This window comes from Salminus brasiliensis, chromosome 9 (assembly GCF_030463535.1).
Source record: "Salminus brasiliensis chromosome 9, fSalBra1.hap2, whole genome shotgun sequence".
Taxonomy (NCBI): domain Eukaryota; kingdom Metazoa; phylum Chordata; class Actinopteri; order Characiformes; family Bryconidae; genus Salminus; species Salminus brasiliensis.
Window position 1 is genome coordinate 22760098 of NC_132886.1, and position 21678 is coordinate 22781775.

The following is a 21678-nucleotide window of genomic DNA, read 5'->3' on the forward strand; positions in this document are numbered from 1 at the left end:
AGAACAGGTTTTCATTTGTGCAACAAATAGACCTGAACTTGCATATGGCCACCCGTTCAGCCCACAGCAGTTTAGTCATTCACATCAATTAATTAAATAATTACTTTGAATTCATCCAGCTTACTTCTTTTGAATTAGAGTTATGGGTAACTATACTAGATTTGTAACTAATGGATGACCAAATTGCTTTTTCTCCTCTTAATTAAATTCTGTACTAACCCTAAACCACCTGTTCAACCACAGCACTTGAGACCTTCCTGACAGCTCTTGTAAGGCAAGAGATGAGCCAAATGCCCCGTGGAGTGTACCATTCAGCTCTGAGAGGGGCGAACCTGCGCTCAGACCAAGGCAAGACTGTTGCTGGAATTCCAGCATTTATGCTGAAAGCTTACGAGAAGAACAAACAGCCGGGTCTGAAACCTGGTTTAGCAGGTAAGGGCATTCATATACAGTAACACTCCTATGACTGATTTAAATCATGAGTAATTCACCTTTTGTGGGCAGGGGTGGCTCGGGGGTTAGAGCGCTGGGTTCTTGATCACATTGCTGTGGGTTTGATACCCTAGTGCTCTAAGCTACCACTGTTTGACCCTGGAGCAAGGCCCTTGAGCGAGGCCCTTAACCCTCTATGCTGAATGGGCATTGTAGCATGGCTTTCTGTATGGAGCAGTGGTGGCTCAGGGTTTAGAACAGGTTTGTGGGTTCAATAAGATTCCACTGTTGGGCCCTTGAGCAGGATCTTAACCCTCTATCATTATTAGAGTATGCCAAAAAACACTGAATAGATTTTGGATTGAATATTTTTTTTTCTTCAAAGGAGGTTTCAGATGCATTGGATGAAAGACTGATTGTAAGCTAGTGTGTGCAGGTTTTGCCACGTTTGAATAAGATCTTGTTCAATCTGTTGTTTAGCTGTTAAATGACGTTTACATGCTTTTTTTGGTATCTGAAATCAGTCACTCATGTTTTACATGCATGAATTAATGGCCTTTTCTAACAGTTGTAATGGTCTGTTTATTTCAGCTGGTCTGCTGTTATGCTATGACCTCCCTGTCCAGACTGACAGAGATGGACGACTAATTAGCCGCTTCATGGTCAGCAGAGGGCGGAGCTTCCAACAGACATTAACCAGCCTCATCCATGAGGTAGGTTTGGTGGATCTTTACACTGAGTCTTGATCTTTACAAACATTGCAATCTGGACCCATTGCACTAATATCCACAGGAGTTTTATGTTTAGAAAATGCAGCACCATTTGTATTGTCTAAATAATCAGCTCTCTTAGTCATGAGTTTAAACTGTAATAGCATTAAGAAATTTGCACTTTTTCTTAAAGGGCTTCATTAAAGTCTTTCATAAAATTCAAAGGAATAATGACAATTTGTAGAAGCAGCACAGAGGGAAAGGATTTAATCAAAGGATTTTCATAAATCCCGCCCGAAGAGGTAACAGTTCTTTGGTAGCTTTCCTGGTATCTCCTTGTTCCCCTGGGCGAAGTCTGTAACGGGAAGACGTTCGAGACACATTATCTCTAGCTTCTCTTTCTGATTCTATTTGTCTCTTTCCCATCTAATTTCTCTTAGGTGAACATCCAGCCTTCAGAGTGGCATCGCTCCCTCCTCCTTCCACAGGCTTGGCGTGGCTTCATGAGCCGGGCATACCATGCCGTTCTGCAGGTATGTGCATGTGTGCCTCTGGGAGTCCGCAAGATGACACCTTCACTCCTTTACTTGTTTTGCTTGGACCCCTGTGAATGCATCTCTCAGCACTTTGTCAGTTCCTCCACACTCGCACTGCCATGCCAAATGTACTTTCAAAAAAAACAAACTAGCTAATTATTCCCTCAGTGCCATCAGGAAAAAGGAAAGCTTATAGACCAGCTCAATAGATCAGCACACACATGAAAGGGTGACGGCACTGCAAAGTTATTTAAAAAAAAAAAGGTGACTGCAGATGGTAGTTACATTCATGTGGTAACTACAACCCACTGTAGAACAAAACGTAATCTTATGTGTGTGTGTGTGTGTGTGTGTGTGTGTTGATGTAAGTGATTAGTATGTGATTAGTAGCTTCAGGGCCTGTATTTAAGGCTGTATTGTTAGAACTTAGCCTGCTTAAGGGCTAAATTCTTGCAAGTGCTGGTATCTTATTTTATTTAAACCCATCTGCAGCTGCCCTTGGTAAAACACTTTCTAGCACAGGCTGCTGTGAACCCTTCTAACTGTAGATTACTCACTAGAGAGAAGAGATTCCAGTGACTGAATGGAAAATGCTTGGGAAACACTCATTTCATATGTATTAATTGTATATGTGTTGGTCAGGGGTTTGCTGAAATCAACACGGGGTCAGAATGATACATACAGCACACCTGATATATGGAAAAATGTTCCTTAGCAGGTTTGCTATTTGGAAGCCATCCATAAGCTTCTGGAAGAATTCTGGTTGGAAATGTGACCACTCCTTATGGCAGAGTTCAGTTAGACTTGTTGGTGTCCTGGCACAGACCCAACTTAGTAACAGTTTTTTTTGATAAAGGTGAGGTCAGTACTTGTTTGCCTTCTTTATCCATTCCACAACCACCTTTGAGGTGTGGTTGGGTCATTTGTTCTGTTGAAATACAGAGCTGTTTAGCTGATGGTTTTCTTGAAATTTCAGCATAGTCCCCTATTATTCCATTATTTACAGTTTGTACAGTGACTGCCTCACCCTTACTACTCCAAGCATTCCTCGGGGCATTGTGGCCAAAGAACATAGTTTGTATCACCCTCCATGAGACTTTTTATTTGTCCATGTGGTCAGCTGCCAGCTGTAGTCAATTTTTAAGATGTCTAATATGTTGATTTGTCAGCACTGGTGTTCCAGAAGCTTCCAGCTCATGGCAGGCCTGTGCCTTGCTGGTTGGTACTCTATTTGTTTCTGGCCATCGGAAACCTGTTTCTTCTCAGCTGAGTGTAATGTTTTGATAATCTTCTTCCAAACTATGGCATTAACTCAATTATTAATAATTAAACAACAGCAGATTTCAAGATTACTCAAGCTGATCATGGAAATCTTTGTGTATTTTTTACCCTGTATGTATAATATTGATCCTGTGATTGTGATTTGTACATAACACTACAAACTGCTGTATCCTAGTATCACATCCCTAGTGGCTGTTTTTGCAGTTTTTCATATAGTTTTGAATTAGGACGAGTGAAGGATTGTGGGTGACTAAAGTCCTCAGTCCTTTGCCTTTCTCATAAAGGATGTATTTCATGACTGCATTCAAGGGGTCCTACAAAACAGAACAGCCTTCATTGATGTAATGGCGGAGAAATTCAGCCTCCCTGGGCTGCGTCCTTGGCTTTGTGACCCGGTTATTACTTGTAAGCTACCTCAGTCTCATAGCTCCAATGTTGGGGTCTTTCAGGGTCGTAAGGCAGAGCTGGAGATGATGCAGAAGCAGGGGAAAGAGAGTCCAGAGGAGCTTCAGTATAAACAACACTGTGCCTGGCTGTGGTGAGCATGTGATCTGTCTCACACAAACACGTGCACACACTTAGTTTACTATATTATTGAAGACCACAATTGATTTTTGCACTGTTGTAACTGAGGAATGCAGCGTCTACACTTACCCATACTATTTCTAAACCTAACCTCACTATCCAAACGCTGATCTTTCTTTTTGAGTTGAATCTCTCTTAAAAACAGCTTGTTTAGAAGTAAGGACCAGATGTCCTCATTTGTGCAAATTTTATATTGTATATAGGGGACTATAGAGGAATTTACACTTCTTAACACATTATACTATGATTGCCGTGACCATCATGACTTACATGTATCTGGTCAGTAATAGAAATTGTTTAATTGTATAATTTATTCTGTTAATAATTGCATTTTTGAAAATGGCTACTTTCATATCCTGAGGTAAACCAAAATATAATTAAAATCAGTAACAGTTGTAAAATATGAATATAAGCCTACAGTTTAATTATGCATATATCGGATTATTGCAATATTATTATGTTTTTCAATACTATATCAATTCTAAAAACCACAATATCGGTTTTTAATTTTAAAAGTTTAATAGTTTATGTGTAAAGATTGGTGGCAAACAGTGGTTCATTTAATGCTGTGTTTAACCCCACTAGTCTTCAGATCCCACTGTACTGACTATGTAAAAACTTTTCTTTTCGTCTGATTTTATGCATATGATGTTTTTTTTTTATATGTATACTATGACCGTTTTCTTAAAATTAGATGTGCAGTACATTGTCTTGTTTACAGTAACGCAACATATATCGGTATATTGAATTTAACCTGTATTGCATCGCCCGGTACTTCCCAGTATTCAGCCCTATTAAATAAGCACCCATTCCCATAGACATTAACAAACGAATGCAATCCATTCTTTAAGCATGTCACATGACTGGTTCATCAGTGTATTTTAATGTATTTACGGTATAGATATTTGTCCAAATCATCCAGACATGCAGTTCACACAGCAGTGCAGTCTGACACACACATTATAAGTCACACTCCAGGACACACACTTGACAGCCTGGCAGCCAGTAAATCAGTGAAAAGTTGGTGAGTTCAGATGGTACCAGGAACTCAGCCCCCCTCAGCATTCTGGGTTCTGGAGTTTTGTTGTACAAAGCGCTGCATTTATGCTCCTCCTGGGGATTGTGCAGCCATCCTTGTGCTGTCAGGTGCCCTGTAGCACAGCGGGGAACAGCGAGATGGTATGAGAGCAGAGAGGCCTGAAGGGTCACTGACTTCACCCCCAAAAATGTTGTCGGATGTCAGGTGAAGGATGGCTTAGCCCGGGAAACACTGGGAATGGGATCTATGTGCTGTGTGTGGATTAGTATGTATCTCTCTCTGTGTGTGTGTGTGTGTGTGTGTGTGTGTGTGTGTGTGTGTGTGTTACCTTGACTCCTAAATCATTGCCTGTGGGGATGAAAGGTTTTCTCTGTATGTCTGCAGGCTGTGGTAAATCAACTCTTCTTTGCGCTCTCTTTCTTCAGGGTCAGAGACCAGCTGACTGATGTGGTGAAGGCTGCAGCCAAGTGAGTTACAGAGGCTACCGCTCCCCTCCCCCTTTTTCCTAGACTCTTTTCTTTTCTTCTTATTTCCTTTACTCTTACTTTTATTCTTATTCTCGTACCATTGTGCTTATTCTTACCAGAGGCCTAAGATGGTGTTTTAATGACTAATACCTCATAAAGCACCATTAGTTATATGAAAGTGTAATGCTAGTGTAATTTCCTAAACTTCTTTTTGGTCAGTAATCTTTGCTGCAACGGTGTCTCGCATTATCCGCCAAGGATTATGAGGCTAATCAGGCCATATCCACACCATTACTCTATAGTTATAAGCCTGCTGTCCATACTACTCAGAATTTTTCAAGCCCCTAAAATGTACACGCCTTCTCAAAACGCTCCCATCACTTGACCATTTTCAAAAAGAAAACAAACTAATCAGCCTCGACTAGCAGATGAGTACACAGCATGGGTAAGAAATTACAAGCACTGCTAACCTTATTGTGATGGCTGGCAGCTCTTAAGCAGCATTCTGCGTTCTATAAAGCCACAGCTGCAGACGTGCGCCAGAGGCAAGCTGTTATTCAAGTGATCTGCGACGATTCCCGCTAATTAACTTTGGCGATCCTGGCAAGTTGTTTTGGTCATAAACTGACATGTCAGTAAGGCAGTTACTATCTTCCTGGTTCCAGACATCATCAAAACACAGAGCCTGAAGTGCATGTTTTAATAAAAACATTGCCATTCCTCCTTCATAGTATTTTCTGCAGCTAAGCATCCATCTGCAGGATGTGCTTTCTGTTTACTCTGGCACGCATATGTCCAGTCTACGTGCATGGTGACGTGATCTGTTTTCAGGCAGGTTAGCATACGGAGCTAAAACACTCTCTTCACTGAGGTTAATTTTTTTCGTTTTAAAATTGAAATGCGTTAGTGTGGATATCATGTGGCCTCAGTTGTTCTCAGTCTGTAATCGATTGGTCAAATGTCCTGAAGATTTTTTTTTATTGCAAACCTACCCAATCCAGCCCATTGCGGATAAGCCTGCACACAACTGACGTAGGCATATTTTAAGGAAATCAAATACTCAAAAATGTGTTTTGTGTATTCCACAGTAAAATATCTGCTCAAACTTATTAACTTAAATCGTTATGAGGTCAGATATTTACACTTCTTCAAACGGCAGAGAAGTTCCTTATCACAGAAGAGGTTATTTATCTTAAGATGAAGGAGTGTAGCTAAGTAACCACACTCTCTGTCCCTTGTTACCATGGTAAATATGTTTGTGGGCTTGCAGGGACAGTCCGGTGGTGCAGGGGAACTGTATCCTGGCTCTGAGTGGTTTGGCTGTGGTCCTGAGTCGCTATGAAAGTAGTCTGCCTGCACAAAGCGAAGGAGCAGCTGAGGTGAAAAGTGTCTTTTTACTGTTCCTTAATTTGATGTTTTTTTATATTATAAACATGATGCTGTCTTCTCCGTACCTGCACCAGTAGATATACCAATAAACCAATAGGTTTTATGTATGATGTTCTAGTTTTTTCCACTTAAAATTAACATTGGCAACAGAGTTTCTTCTAGATTATGATGGAGCTTTTTGTGTCTGAAGGTGGGTCCAGAGATCTTGCCCACTACCCATTGGCTGTCCATGGTGATTGACACTCTCCTAAGCATTGTGAGCAGCAGCAGCCGGCCCAAAGGGCAAGTCTTCCCCTGGTTTGTTCATGTGAGTACTCCCCCGGACTCCTGTTTGAATGAAACCTTCAAGAACCACATTCCAGTGTTTCAGCTCTGTACATTAACTGATGCCATCTCGCCAGTGATTTATGTACTTTTCTGTTTTGAACATCAAGATGTGCAGGAATTCTTAAGACTGCAACATTTTACCCCTTAAATTGCAAATATTTTTTTATCTTGAAAATCATTTATCTTGAAATTAATTTGATTTACTATTTTTCATACATTGCTTAGTAACTTTCATAAGAACTATAAAATTAATATGTGAAATGTGTATTTATTTAAGTGTAAACAACAAATAAGAGCAATATGCTCCTACATTAATCAGTGTAGTCTTTCACACTGGCCGCATACATCATTTTGATACACATTTATAGTGGCATTCTAGCAGACCAGTATAAAGTGCAGTTTTTGCAGTATTATTGCAAACTGTACAATCTATGCCAGTAAAGACTGGCCCTCAGTATATCAATAAACACCTATATCTGATGCTAATGGAGCAGAAGGAATGTGTTTATTTATGTTCCGTGGCAATAAGCTATTTGCCAAGTGTAGTTTAAAAAACAAACCAAACCCTACAGCAAAAACTACAGCAGAATAGCTTCAACTCTAGTGCCGTCCAAACATTTGAAATATACACACTTATTAGACAAAATGTTTGAGAAAACAGTTGATATTGTTACATTGTTACAAGTCCAGTTACCAAACCCCCAATCACTCAGAACTCAAATCACTAGAAATGCCCCCAACACTAGCCAGCCACCGCCTCTTTTTGAACTGATGCAGCATTACTATATAGCCATCACGTCTGAAGGAAAGCACAACTCCCCATTTCCAAAACAACAGCTAACAGACATCACACTAGGAATGATGTGGGAAGGGCAGATCATAGTGGCCGCGCCTTAGTCCGCTGGACCACTCTGAGCCTCTAGAGGTGTGCTGATTCCCCACCAGGCTAGTATGAGAGATGATATATATCTGATTACCTTTCAGCCTGATTTGTAGCGCTGTTACTTTATTGTTGTGACACCATGCTGATGCATTAGTGACTGCTGGCTCCTGTCTGTCCTTCTGTAGCGCTCCTATTCAGGTGAGAACACGGCCAGTGGCATCGCTCGCTCCTGCGCTGCGCTGGGTTTGGCCCTGCTGGTGCCCGTCCTGGTCACCTCCCACAGAGACGCAGTGCCCGCCATACTGTCCACTCTAAGCGCAGGACTGCCTGGCGCACCCACTGCTGACGAGTCTCAGGCACTGCAGTTCCATAGCGGCCTAGCCTTGGGCATGCTGCTGGCCTGGCTGAATGAGGAGAGGGTCAGGTAGGTTAACATTAGGCCTGTCAGAAGCTAAGAGTTGCTGCAGTGTTTTAATGTGAGATTGAATACAGAATTGCCTGTATTGATGATAATTTCCTTATTTTGGCAGGATGTATTTTTAAATCAATTATAATTCAGCATAAGACCAAATTAATGTCATTGAATCATGGTGAAATTTGATGGTAGATTTATTTAATGAACTTCATTAATAATCCTAATGGAATTAAATCATTTAAATATAAGGGGGAACAAAAAGACATGACTCGTTATGCAGCAGTGTTACTGTGTTTGTACTGGTTTTTGCCTGCAGTGACATCAGTGGGAAGTCCATGTGGGAGTTGCTGCTGAACTCTCTGGAGCCTCTGGAGGCGTGCTGCTTCAACACCCAGCTGGAGTACAAGTGCGTCCACAACACTTCATTGCTATTTTGAGCTTTGCGTGGAAAAACATGTCTCTAACCTCCTTAAACTGTGGGTGTACAATTTCTCAACTTGAACTACATGGACGTAAGTGCATGGATACCTGTTGTAATTGGTGTGTTTGGCTATTTCAGTCACACCTATCACTTCATCATGCAGTCTCCGTAGACAAACACTGGAACAGGTTGTACTGTGAAGAGCTCTGGGATTTTCATAATAGTATGCCACATTTCCAAGTCAGTTCATCAGATTTTACTTCAGTAAGCTCATCAGCACAAGAACTGCTCATCAAGGGCTTCAGAAATTGGGTTTCTGTTGAAACCAGGATGGCCAAAGAACAACGCAGGAGGTGAAGATCACCATGTGCAATACCAGGAATTAGCTGAGCGTGAAGCACACAATTCACACACCATTCGACTCTGCAACGGTTGAACAGGAGGTGTTCTCAGGAGTGTTGAATCATGTTTCACCATCTGGCTGTCTATAACAAATGAATCTTGGTTTGGCGGATGCCAGGGCAATACTGCCAGTCTAAATGCATGGTGCTGACTGGACATTTTGGCTGAGGAGGAATAATGGTCTGGGACTGTTAAGGGAACAAAGTTTTTAAGAAATGGTGTCCTTTGAAACCACCCCCATGCTCAAACAGTCTATATAAAGAAATTGTATTCTGAATTTAGTGTGAAAACACTTGACTGACCTGCACAGAGTCCTTACCCTAACACCTCAAACTCTATTCGTTGGCTCAGACCTTAGTTATTCATCTTCATAACTGCATCACTCTCATACTTATCATAGACCCTTGTGGGACTCCACAAGATATGCTAAAATAAGCAGTTACCGACTAATTCACAGTAGTTAATAAAATAATTCTAAACATTTGGTTTAAAAGGTTAATCACATCCAACACTTTGGATAAAAATGGAAATGTTGAATGCGAGCCAGGCCTTTTTTACCCAGCGTCACTGCTTAATATAACTGATGCGCTTGTGGATGAATGAAAGTGAATCCCTGCAGCCTTGTTTAAAAAAAAAAATGGTGGAATGCCCTTTTCACCTTGTAATGAATTGTTCTGTGACTTTTTCTGGAACCTTTCTTGACACTGTGACATGGAATTGTGAGAGAAATGTAATTTGTGGGCCAACTTATTAGCCCTTACATTTTGGTACATAAATGTCCAACATGTCTGGTCTTGAAAGCTCTCTATTTCCTCATTTCATTTTACTTGCATAAGCCTTATATTTTGGCACCTAAAACTCTATCTTTCTGTCTGTGTGTCAGTGCTGGCTGTGTGTTGGCTGTAGGGCTGGTGCTGAGCTCCCTCTGCAGCAGTAGTGAGGCTGAGCAGCGAGCTCGTGTGGCCCTCTCTCTGGACAGGCTGCTCCAGAGCCTGCAGGACAGCAGCAGCTGTGGCCTGGGGCGCATGCAGCAAGAGGTAACACGCACAGTACAAACCTCCCTGCCAGCACACGACACAACCCAGTTACCTGCTATACTAGTGTAGTCACAAGGTTATTCAACACTTGGATATTGAGTTTCAGCACAACCTCCACTAAAGAGGGCTTAATGAACACTAATGAAGTATAATAAGACATATCAGTTCATGAGCAAGTTTATGTTGTTTCAAGACAGAACAAAGGGACCGCATGCTAATTAGTCTTCCATGACTGGTCTGATAATGTTAATTACAAACATTGTGTGTTCTTTAAGCACCAGTTAAGAATAAGGTATACCAAGTATAACGTTTTATACTTATATATGCAAATTTATACTGAAAGTAATGTTTTACTTTTACTGTAATGTAGGTTCTGGCGTACTCTGTGGCATGTGTTGGAGTGTCCTCATTTAGTTCTGGTGTTATTGATGCCAGTAAAGCTGAGGAGGTGATGAACGTCTTGCGCTCCATGACTGAGGAGAACCAACAGGTGAGGACAGACGAGCACTGTCCCAGTTGAGGTTCCTAAAAAAGAGGTTCCTTATTTCTAAAACATAAGCAGTCAGATTTAGCCAGATGTTCCTGTTTGGAAAATGTCCAACAGTGTTTGTTGAGTTACTGATTGTACTGAAAATATGGAACTCTTGTTACTTCTGTAGTCTGTTTTCTGTGACATTCATTCCCACAACATTAAGTAGCATTTTTAACTTAAAATAAAAGCTTCAGAATCTTGTTATTGCTCCACTGACCTGTAATGTGGGAGAATAGCTATGGAGGAAATGCTACTCTGCACTCTGCATACTCTGCATGCCAGAAACTGCAATATGTAACTTTGGTGACTGAGTAATGCTGCATAATGCTGCTTGATTGTGTGTGTCTGTTGTGTAACAGACTCCAGGCTTTGCCCTGGCTCTGGGACTTACTGTGCATGGACTGTCCTCCTGTGGTCACGGTAAAGCAGAGGATATCCACCATCGCCTGCTGGCTGCATGGGCCAAGATCTTGCTGGCAGAGGTATCATATATTCCTCACAAACACTCCACAGTTTATCCACAGTTAGTGATGATTTAGCTATAGAATCACTATCGGTTGAAATTCCCAAAAATACACAGTCATATCAGAATATTATGACCATCTTCCTAATAGTGGGAATACCCACGCTTGTCTCGGGTGACACTAGTGAGATGTCATGGTATGGACTGTATAAGGTGACGGACAGCGTTCATTATAAAGGTTGACTGGTCCAGGGTGTCACGTTGATTGCTCTCTGCCACTGTAATCATTCCCTTTTGGACATCAGTCAAATCACATCCTTTGCCCATGGCAATTTTTAAGCTCTGCTACATCTGACTGGTGTGCTTTCTCATTCAGACGTGCAGCAAACCCTGCCTTGTGGTATCTGTGGAGTCATGGGCTGAGCTTATTCCAAACCAAGGGTGGTGATAATATTCTAACATGACTCTAAAGTGTCCTTAGATCTGATCACATGTGTTATTTGGATGGAATTATGTCTCTGTTCTCAAATAACCTCTACATACTGTTTCCTTTAGAGAGCCATTAAATGATATGGACAGTGATGCTCAAACAAGTAACAATCAGAAGTCCTCAGCCTGAGCATTTGTCTCTGTTTCTACTCTGCTCTGTAATAAAGTGAGATTGCTGTCTGGATCTCGACCTTGAACCTTAATAACTGTAATCAAGACTAGATGTAATTGTTGAGCTCTAAGGCTGAACTGTTTGAGGTTATTTTAACCCTGAGAAGGCAGCGGTTCTAACATTCAAATGCAATTATATAAGTCATGACATACACTCACCAAGCACTTTATTAGGAACACTGTGCTAATACTGGATCTGAGTCTCTCTCAGCCCTCAAAATAGCCTTAATTCTTTGTGGCATGGATTTCACTAGATGTTGGAAACAGTCATTTGAGATTCTGGTTCATGTTGACAGGATTGTGTCACACAATTCATACAGACTTTCATTCTGCAAGTCTCTCGTTCTACTTCATTCCAAAGGTGTTCAGATTAGATTCAGATCCTGTGACTGTGAAGACCCCTGAATAATATTGAACTCATTGTCCTGTTCCTAAAACCATTTTGAGACTACTATTGCTTAGTGACATGGTGCATCATTATGCTGGAAAAGGCCGTTAGAAGATGGACTGCAAATGGTCAGCAGCAGTGCTTAGGCAACGATTGAATGCCATTGTTACAAAACAATGTGTGCCTGTGTGCCTTAGAGCTACTTTTCTCCAGTCTTTAACTTTGCAGTTTTGGTGCGCCCACTGTGCCCATTGCAGCTTCAGCTTTCTGTTCTTGGCTGACAGATGTGAAACATCTGAAACATGACTTGGTGTTTTGCCGTTGTTGCCCACCCACCCACATTGTATTCGACCCAGTCTTCTATAAGCTTAAACCAGTCTGGTCATGCCGCCTTGACCTCTCTCATCAACCAGGGCATTCCAGACTACAGAACAGCCACTCACTGCATGTCTTTTAGACACCTGAGCAACAAAGTTTCTGCACTCTGCGGCCCTCTAGAATCATTACGTTATAAATGCTAATGAACCTTTATATATATATATATATATATATATATATATATATATATATATATATATATATATATATTAAAATATAAAGTGTCATTCGTTATAATTAGCATCACTGAATAACTGCAGCTTCTAAGAACTTAATTAAGAAGTATAATGCAAGGTCTTGGTTGTGTTGATTAGTCTCTCTCTTCTTTCCATCTCTGCCAGGGCTGTCCCACCATGCAGAGACTGGCGTCTCTGAATGGACTTATCTCTCTGGTGGGATCCGAAACTGCTCTTCTTCAGGTAGTCCTCCTCAGAATTCCACTCACCACACAACTCATCTTCATATTATATCTGAATTCAGCTGCTGTCTCGATAGAGTGCAGCATTTTGCAGTTAACAGGAACTGCTGTGACATTAAGGGTTCTGATAGAGGCTGGGAGAACTGTATACTGCTCGTATTGTGTGGTATATTGGGGCATGAAATCGCTTGAAACCTATCTGAGCTGTTCTGCCTCTAGCTAAAGCGCCTTCGTCTACCCTTCGATTTCTTTTATTGTTTGTACCAAAGCACGGGTTACAAATGATTGCCTTTTAAAGCCGGGGCTATAAATGTGGCGCTAAACAGCAGTTTACTACCTGTTCATTTGCCACTTTCAGCAGCAGGGCCATTATCACCAGCTTCGGCATCTGAAACTGTGCCAGCCAAATGCCAGTCTCATACCGCTGCTGTCCTTTTTAAAACCCACACCTGTGCCAGCTTAGGCTTTGTGTGGCAAATTACACCCCTCAGTGCCCACCCACTTTACACACACACACACACACACACACACGCACTGAGCTGTCTCGCCCATTTAAATGCAAATGCCACCATACTTGGAAGGCAGCCAGGAAGTGTCTCCATAGTAACAGCAGAACTTGACAACAGTAGTGAGGGAAGGATTTTCTCCCGGTGTGAATGAAATCCTTGTGGATGTCTCTGATTACATGGCCTTCCCAACCGATGAAAGGATGGACTTATATGCGTCTCCCAGTTTCTTCAGTCAGGAGTGGGTAGTCCCAGACACATGTCTGCACGTCTGAAGTCTGATGTTGCTCGTTATAGCTTGGATTTACTCTGTAAATGCTGATGTTTTTGTTTAGGTGAAAAAGTAAGTGTTTGGCCAGTGGTCTGCCGGCATGCCGAGTCCCTGTAGTTACTGAGTAATACACCTGAGTGTGTAATAAGCCTTGGCGCGTTAAGGGGTTAATATCTAGTGGTGCTTCCTGCCTCTATGGTCCTTTCATCCATATAAGGGAAGGGATTGTTTCAAGAAGCATGCTCTTAAGAATAAACATGTCTAAAAAGATGCCATAGATGAAACGTTCTGGTTCCATAAAAAAACATTTGTAAAAAGTGATGTGAGTGCAAATAGTCTTTAAATTAGTAAAGATGTTTTACATCAACATCTTTAAACCTTGCAGTGGTTCTTTTCACACACTCTCACTCTCACACTCTCACACTAATTGGTTCTTTATGAAACCAAGAATGGTTCTTCTTTGGCATATCTCAAAGAGCCCATGGCTGCACCTTTATTTTACCTTTTCAGTGTAGAATATTGTCCTATTACAAAGCATGTAGGAGCTTTTCAGATATGTGACCCGTACCAGCCTCTCCCATGTTGTAATAGTGCTACACTGTCACTAGAGCTTGCTGTCGAGCTAAAGTAAATCACAAGTAGTGCTAACTCCACTCAGACACTATACAGTGTTATACTTTATACTGAAGAGTATCTACATCACTTTAGATGATGAAGTTGTCTATTCTGCAGTAGTCTTTGTTTTTTGGAAACACTTGCATAAAAATACTTTCTGTCTCTTTCAGATAAAGAGTGACACAGAGCAGTCCCCCCAGCAGCAGGCCCGACTGAACGAGGTTATAAGATCCATAACGCAGGTGACCGTTCCTTCTCTGTCCTGTTTTCTGTATCTGTGTATATACATTAATCTTTATGGCCATTCTAGATGTATAGAATAGGCTACCTTATTAAGAAGCAAGCACTATGGCCATATATTATGCAAATAAATGTGCTCATGTTTTTCACCTTCTGTTGTGCTGATTTCTTGATGAACTAAACTGCATGATATTTTATAATTAAGTATTGTGACATCTTTGTTTTGTCTTTTTTTTCTGTTGCTACTCAGATCATCTCCTTCTCAGGAGCAATAGGTCTTCAGTCTAATGGAGCGTGCCTGGTGGGCCACCTGCATTTAGCCCACATGTCCAGCAGCCACAGCAGAACTGCAGGTAAGACTGCATAAAACAACTTAAATTTTATGATTTTGAAAATATTAGTCCTTTACAGGATTCTGTTATGTTTTTTTGTGTTTGTGTGACTATGAAAGATTAAGCAAATGTAGTACATCACACAATGAGTTCTCAAAATGAGAATACATGAGTTTTGTCACAGGAAATCCTGTCATTAGTTGATAATGTTACACAAAGAAAGACATACAACTGAGCAATCTGTAGAGCAGTATGCGGTTGGAAAACATTGAAATCATCAGAAGCGATAAACTACAAACTATCTTGAGATTTTCCCAAATCTGTGCAACTGTTTACAAAATGATTTTTACAGTAGGATGAGGTGGAAACGTTGGAATCTCACTAAAGCCGAAATGTGAGAAAGAGTGATGGAAAAGGGTTTTTCGAATAAAATGATGCATGAAGTTCTCTTATCAGTTAATTCTGGTGGTTAGTGACTAGTGAAATGACCCTGCAGATGGTCTGATCATGACACCATAGCTTTTCAAGGGTTGCTTTCAACCTTCTTAAATGTTGAATCCAAAGCTCATTTGAAATATGGCTCTGCACTTTGCTCTCCCAGAACTGTCTGGTGCGTTTGCGCTCCCAGATGTATGATGCTGTCAGGGGGGGGCACAGAGATTTCACTACTCATTAGATAGGCCACTGCTATAAAAGCCATAAAAACATTGCAAATGGCTATAAAGATGATTCTGCTAAAAGCTAAGACAGTTAAATCTCTCAATTTTTCTTGTTTAGATGCCACTCCTAATCACAGTAGCCTGTGTCATCTTACGTTTCTTCTCATAACTGTAGTGGATGGAAACACAAGTTATTTTGCATTTTTTATGTAGGTCTGTACTGACCACTGCATACAGGGAGCTCCACATAAGACCTGCTTTATGTTTTGAAGATGCTCTGACCTAACCATCACAGTTTGGGTCTTGTCAAAGTGGCACAGATTTGTACACTTGAACTGACTGTCCAGAAGCCACTGCAGATGGAGATAATCATAGTTTTTCACTTCACCTGTCAGTGGTATTAATGGTAAAACTGATCTGTGTGTTTGTAGCACCTGCAATTTGGTTATTATTAGGGCAGACTGCATTTACAGGATTAACAAGCAGCCCATGCATTCTTTACACATCAGCATTTCTTCTTTACCTCTATTACAACTCTCATTGGCTCTTACCTGAATGATTTTTCTCACACCACCAGATCTATCAACACTGTTAGTTGCTTTTACTCAATCTCCCCACTGAAACAAAATCACTTTCAATCGTGAGAAATTGTCAGAAAGGACATATCAGGGATAAAATTGGGCTGAAAATCATGCATTGTTTGTCCAGCTGAAAAATACAGTATCCACAAGTCACCTTTGTCTATCTCTCTGTCTTTTCAGTGCCTCAAGACTTCAGCTATCTCCCAGAGAGGAGTCTTATCAGAGCTTCAGTTGAATACATCACTGAAGCAGGAAGAAAAGGTATTGTACCTCTAATTTACCTGCTCTGTGGATGAACTTCCTTACCTAAACTTCCTAAACCTCTTACTTTTTTACTTGCTCTGCACATGTTGCTTGTTTAAACAGAAACTGTTTGCTTTGTACTTTAACACCAAACATGTATGTGTATCATATTTGTCTGAACACAGGGCCTGAGTTCTTTCCTCCTGATCTGATAAAGGTAGTGCTGGCTCCACTGGCCACAGTGGGTGTTAACTTCCAATATCCACCAGTCAACTGGAATGCCATTTTGTCACCCCTGATGAGACTCAACTTTGGTAGGAATTCTTGTACTTTGTACTGTTTCTGATTTGGTTTGTACTGAAATGATAAACTATATTAGTATAAAGTTAATAGGTTTTTAAAAATGATTGGTTCATTTTTAGACATTGATTTGTTCAAATTCAGGTAGAAAAGCCTCTCTTATAAGAACATATTCATAACTGGACAGCTGTGAATGTTTACAAACTGTGACCGCCAGTGCGCTTTACCTGCAAGTATGCAAGTATGTAAAGGCTCCTTCTGTGTCTCCTGTAGGCGAGGAGGTGCAGCATTACTGTCTAGAATTGGCAGCCAATCAGGCTCAGTCTTCCCCCAGCGCTGCGCTGTTCCTGGGTGTGTGGCTCGCTCCTCCTCTCGTCCACAGCCTGAGCGTGAGTGCTTCCTGAAGAAGCCATGTTACGAAGTTCTCATCCTGTTCTGAAAACACACTTCTATACATTCTAAAGTAGTATTACCATTTATTAGCTTCATTTAACATGTTTCCAAAAAATAATTGCACATAAAGAACGGCACATTAATTACATACATTGTTCTATTTTCATATTAAATTCAGAAAAAAACAGGCCATACTTAAGTTTGTTTCCTGTAGAGGATTTGTTTACTTATTTACACTTAAGAAGTCAACACAGTGTGCCATTACACAAGGGGCACCCAAACATTTGCATAAGTGTATAAATATTATATGCATTTTATGATGAGGACACCATTATTGCCAATATTAAAATGATAGCTATCATAGATTACCTTTTCTTTTATCCACCGTCCATTAGCTCTAGTCAAGGTCAGAGCACTTGTTGTTTTAGGCCTGGCTTGTAACTCACTTACTCAGTCATACTCTTGTTTTGCAGTTCTACACAAAGGGGGGCGCTGTTAGCGCTCACTGTTAACAGCTTCTGGTCTGTGCCTCAGTGACACCTGTGTCTTTGTTGTCTTGTCTTGATTTTGAGGGTATTGAGGTTAGGACCACTTCCTAACAAACCTGTGACATATTAATTAAGTCAGATTGTGACCCCTACCTTACTTCAACAGTAGATTACAGAAATACCTGCAAAAAGGACTGCTACGTCATAGAAGGCGGTTCCAAAGTGAAGGACCCTGTGTATACAGACTAGAAATGTAACCAACAATAGGAGCGATTTGGAGGACGCAACTGATATGTCCTTCCTGGCCAGCACTACAGAAATGGTGGAAAATGAAGCCTCTGGAGTTACTTTTTATAATCATAATTTACTTCCATGAAGAAGTAAAAGATCACACAAGTTTCAGATACGTTGTTTTCTTGTAACAGAGAAGATTTGTAACAAGTTATTCCTCACCTCTTATCTGTGTCCAGTAATGTATGTTTTCTGATGTGTATTCATTCCTCCGCCCCCTTGTAGCTTCGTACTAGAGCTCTTCTGTACGAGTGTCTGTCTTGCTGGATGAAGCACGTGGCTGATGATAAGATGCAGGTGTATGTGGAGAGTCTGGCTGTACAGCAGTTTAACCCTGACATCCGGGCTCAGCGTCGTCCTGTCTGCCTTGCCATCTTGCGCGGCCTTGCTAAGGCTATGTCCCTCCCCAACCCAGCCCAGAACTGCTGGACCGCTCTGTGCTCTACCACAGAGAAGATTTACAACCTTTTACCGGATGATATACAGGTAGGAACGTAGAGTCACCATAAAGGACATGTAAAGAACATACATACATAAGTTTTGGCTATAGATAAGTGTATACAGTGAATGTAATATAGTGCTCCAGTGCAGTGCCAGGTGTTTTATATTATTTGTAGGAAGTTTGGAAATTGTAAAAGAAGGACAGAATAGGAAATGTGTCCAGAAAGATGGACAGAGTTGTGTAGATATAATAACTAACACTATCTATTGGAATTGAACCTAGCAAAAAATATAGTTTGTACACAATTCCAAAAATGTATTTATCTTGAATTATTGCATTGAATACATACTGGGATCAGGTTTATTGTATACATTTCAAATATTATTATTACTGTACATAGCAGTGGTTCTCAATCCTAGTCCTGGAGTTCCTCTGTTCTGCACATTTTAGAGTTCCCTTTGCTCCCAACATGTCTGTCTTAACTAATGAACTAATGAAGTAATCCTTCCGGAGTTAGAGTAGGTGTAAGTTAAGTCTGAGTTAGGATAGGTGTGAGCAAAGAGGACACTACAGCATGCAGGACAGTGGTACTGTAATACCAGAACTGAGAAACGCTGGTATACGTGATAATACAAGTGGTTCCAAACATTTGAACAATATTTACCACAATTGAGCTTTGTCTGTTTTCTATTGTCTGTTAGCTAACTTTCATCTTTCATTGTAGCCCAGTGAGGTGGATCTCTATGAAGGAATCTGTTCCTGCTTGTCAGAAATGAGTGACACAGAGATTGACCGAATCGTCAAAGTCACTGAGGTACAGATTTTGGACAGATTAAACATGACAGTCTTTTGGTCCTTGGATAATCATAGGCTCCATCATGTCACAAAATAAAACCTCAGTTTGGTTTAAACTGATCTTCAGACATGCACACTGTCTGAGTGACTGCTGCAGTTGGCACTGTCAGCAGGTCTGGATTCTCATCCTCACTCTCATAAAATGAAACTTTCCTAGTTTCACAGTAGTTGCTAGATGATTAATAGCACTTGCTAGATAACAAGCATCACAATCAGCAGGGTACGAGGAAGGAAAATGCTACAGTGCTACAGTAGGCAGTGCAGGACTAACACTGAGTAATTGATCTGTACTGACCTCTACAGGTCAACGTGGAGAAGACCACCTTCATTCTCTCTTACTTCAGTTCCAAAGGCAGAATCCCACTCCTAGGCCTCAATGATGTCATCAGCACTGTCCTGCAGAAGGGCAAGAGTGAGCGAATCAGTTGGCTTCTCCTGCAGTGTCTCTACCAATCACGGTTGGCCTCCAGCCCTAACACAGGTAAGTCGGATGTGGCACAGCTGTCCGTAAGTCTTGACCCTATCATCAGAAGATCACAGGGTCGATCTCTGGTGATGCCATCTATGGCCAGGAGTCCCGGAAAGCACAACTGAAGCACAACTCACTTTCTCTGGGTGGGTAGGATGCACCCCCTCTCCCCCAGTACAGTGCTAGCCATTCTGTTGGCTGACATTACAGAATAGACAGTTCAGACAGTTCCAATGTCTGACTTCATTTGATTTGGAGAAAGCATGTTAGCCTTCAGCCTCCCTTTGTTGCTAGCGTAGTGTGACAGTGGGTAGAAAATTGAGATGACTAAATGAGGGGAAAATAAAACTGAAAAAGAAAAAAAAGGGTTTACAAATGTTTTGCAAAATCTAATGGTATGGCAGTTGTGGTAAGATCATTATTTAGAATGTGCAGAATCATTGTGATTGCAATGCCAGTTCTATGAAATTTAAAAACAGTGTGACAACACATTGATGTATCTTTTTTTATATTATCATTTATATTATATATGGGAAAGCTAAGTGTTTACCACTGTGAAACAAATACACTTCTCATAATAACCTTTATTAAGAATTTGGGTCTGTGTACTACCAAGAACCTTGTGATGCAATATGTATCATGATACAGGAGTTATGAAAATTTGATATTGTGATACTGTAAGTAAGGCGATATTGCTTTTTTTATTTTATTTTAGGAAAGTTGATGAGTATAAAAACACACCACCAAATGCATCCGAGTAAAAGAAAAGTTTACTTTTATGCGATCATTAAGACAGTAGAATCTAAAGACAGAGAACAGAACAGCTCGCTAGTGGTCACAGCACAAAATGAGACCACTATATGACACCAATCTTTAGATGTAAACTGATTTTTGTAGTGGCCAGTCTAGAACCCGTGTTAGCAGCTGATGAGATGTTGACTCAGTGGACCACAAAATGCCGTTCCACTGTGCTGCTGTTTCTCTCAGATGAGACTGAGCACAAAGAAGTTAGTGGTGCATCCGGACAGCGCTGATGTGTGGTTAAATGCTTTGCGAAGTAAAGCCTTACTTGTAAATGCTGTGGCAAATAATTCTCACTACTAGAACATTGAAACTGAAGAGCATAAAGTCCCCCAATAGTAGCATAACAGTCATAACAGCCTTAAAACATTGCATACTGACTAGCAAATTAAAAACAAAACAAAAAAAAAACTAAGAGCCAGTAGATACTAACAATTTATATTGATTAAGAAAAACTACTTTCTGGAAAGATCAACTAGGGATAATAGGAACCATAGTTTAGCTAGAGGCTACTCTCCACAAGTCGAGTCATGAATTGAGCAGTAATGTCTTGAATGAAGGGGAATTAAATGGCTTTGATTTGTTTCACTTCCTTTGTTCGGCAAATGTTCAAAATCAAATGTGCTTCAATATTATAATTATACTTCATAAGGAAAACTATCTGACATCATTATAAAGTTGCATCCCTGTTTGTATGATTGCTCCGTTTCTAAAGCCCTATTTAAGCAGTGTGTGCATTGCCTTTAGGTGTATCCAAAAGAATGGAATGGCTTCTGGAGTTAATGGGCCATATCAGGAAGGTGGCTTATGGAGCACCCTCAGTGAAATGTGACGGCATCAAAGAGGTGTGTAAAGAATGAGAGTCATCACAGTGGATACCAGTCAGTTTTGTTAGCTGTAGGTTTTCACAGCTGAGGCGCTTTCTCGTGTTGTTTTAGACCAACAGCATTCCTTCTTATGCTGGAACTTATCACTATCAGTAACTGAGTATGTGTATATTCAGTTGTGTATGTATGTACAGGAGTTTAAAGCAAATGTGTTTCTATTGAATGGCTGCTTGGTCTTATCCGTGATAGCAAAGTTTTTATTATCTTTGCCACTCTGACCAGTGAGAAACTCAGGCAACATATACAGAGTCTCTTTCATCTCAGCTTCTGAAGCTTTTAACTCCAGAACAAAATAGTTTTTTCCCCTCTTTTTATGTCATATAACAAACTATATTACTTTGAATAACAGGACTTAATTCAATTATAAATTAAAATAACAGCAGCTGTATTATCTATAATAACTGTATTTTATTAATTAATCCCCTAACAAGGCTAATTACACAGTACGGCAGATTACTCAGTAACTACTGGGACTTCTGTACAAACTGGTGGGGCTATTGCTATTTTTTTTTTATAAATAAAACTGCATCTGTATTTATAGT

General features: G+C 40.6%; 1 protein-coding gene across 2 annotated transcripts in view; it reads left to right on the plus strand.

The window, feature by feature from the left end:
* The window catches only part of focad (focadhesin), a 73764-nt gene that overhangs the window by 48233 nt on the left and 3853 nt on the right, over positions 1-21678 (plus strand). For both annotated transcript variants that reach the window (XM_072687853.1, XM_072687852.1), the window contains exons 20-41: positions 244-432; positions 1024-1145; positions 1583-1675; positions 3409-3497; positions 5009-5050; positions 6321-6429; positions 6630-6746; positions 7835-8073; positions 8381-8470; positions 9771-9924; positions 10295-10414; positions 10816-10938; positions 12687-12764; positions 14326-14397; positions 14646-14748; positions 16148-16228; positions 16396-16524; positions 16784-16899; positions 17908-18168; positions 18849-18938; positions 19283-19460; positions 20997-21094. In XM_072687853.1, the coding sequence (XP_072543954.1) occupies positions 244-432; positions 1024-1145; positions 1583-1675; positions 3409-3497; positions 5009-5050; positions 6321-6429; positions 6630-6746; positions 7835-8073; positions 8381-8470; positions 9771-9924; positions 10295-10414; positions 10816-10938; positions 12687-12764; positions 14326-14397; positions 14646-14748; positions 16148-16228; positions 16396-16524; positions 16784-16899; positions 17908-18168; positions 18849-18938; positions 19283-19460; positions 20997-21094 (2693 nt within the window). The remainder of the gene's footprint in view (positions 1-243; positions 433-1023; positions 1146-1582; positions 1676-3408; positions 3498-5008; positions 5051-6320; positions 6430-6629; positions 6747-7834; positions 8074-8380; positions 8471-9770; positions 9925-10294; positions 10415-10815; positions 10939-12686; positions 12765-14325; positions 14398-14645; positions 14749-16147; positions 16229-16395; positions 16525-16783; positions 16900-17907; positions 18169-18848; positions 18939-19282; positions 19461-20996; positions 21095-21678) is intronic.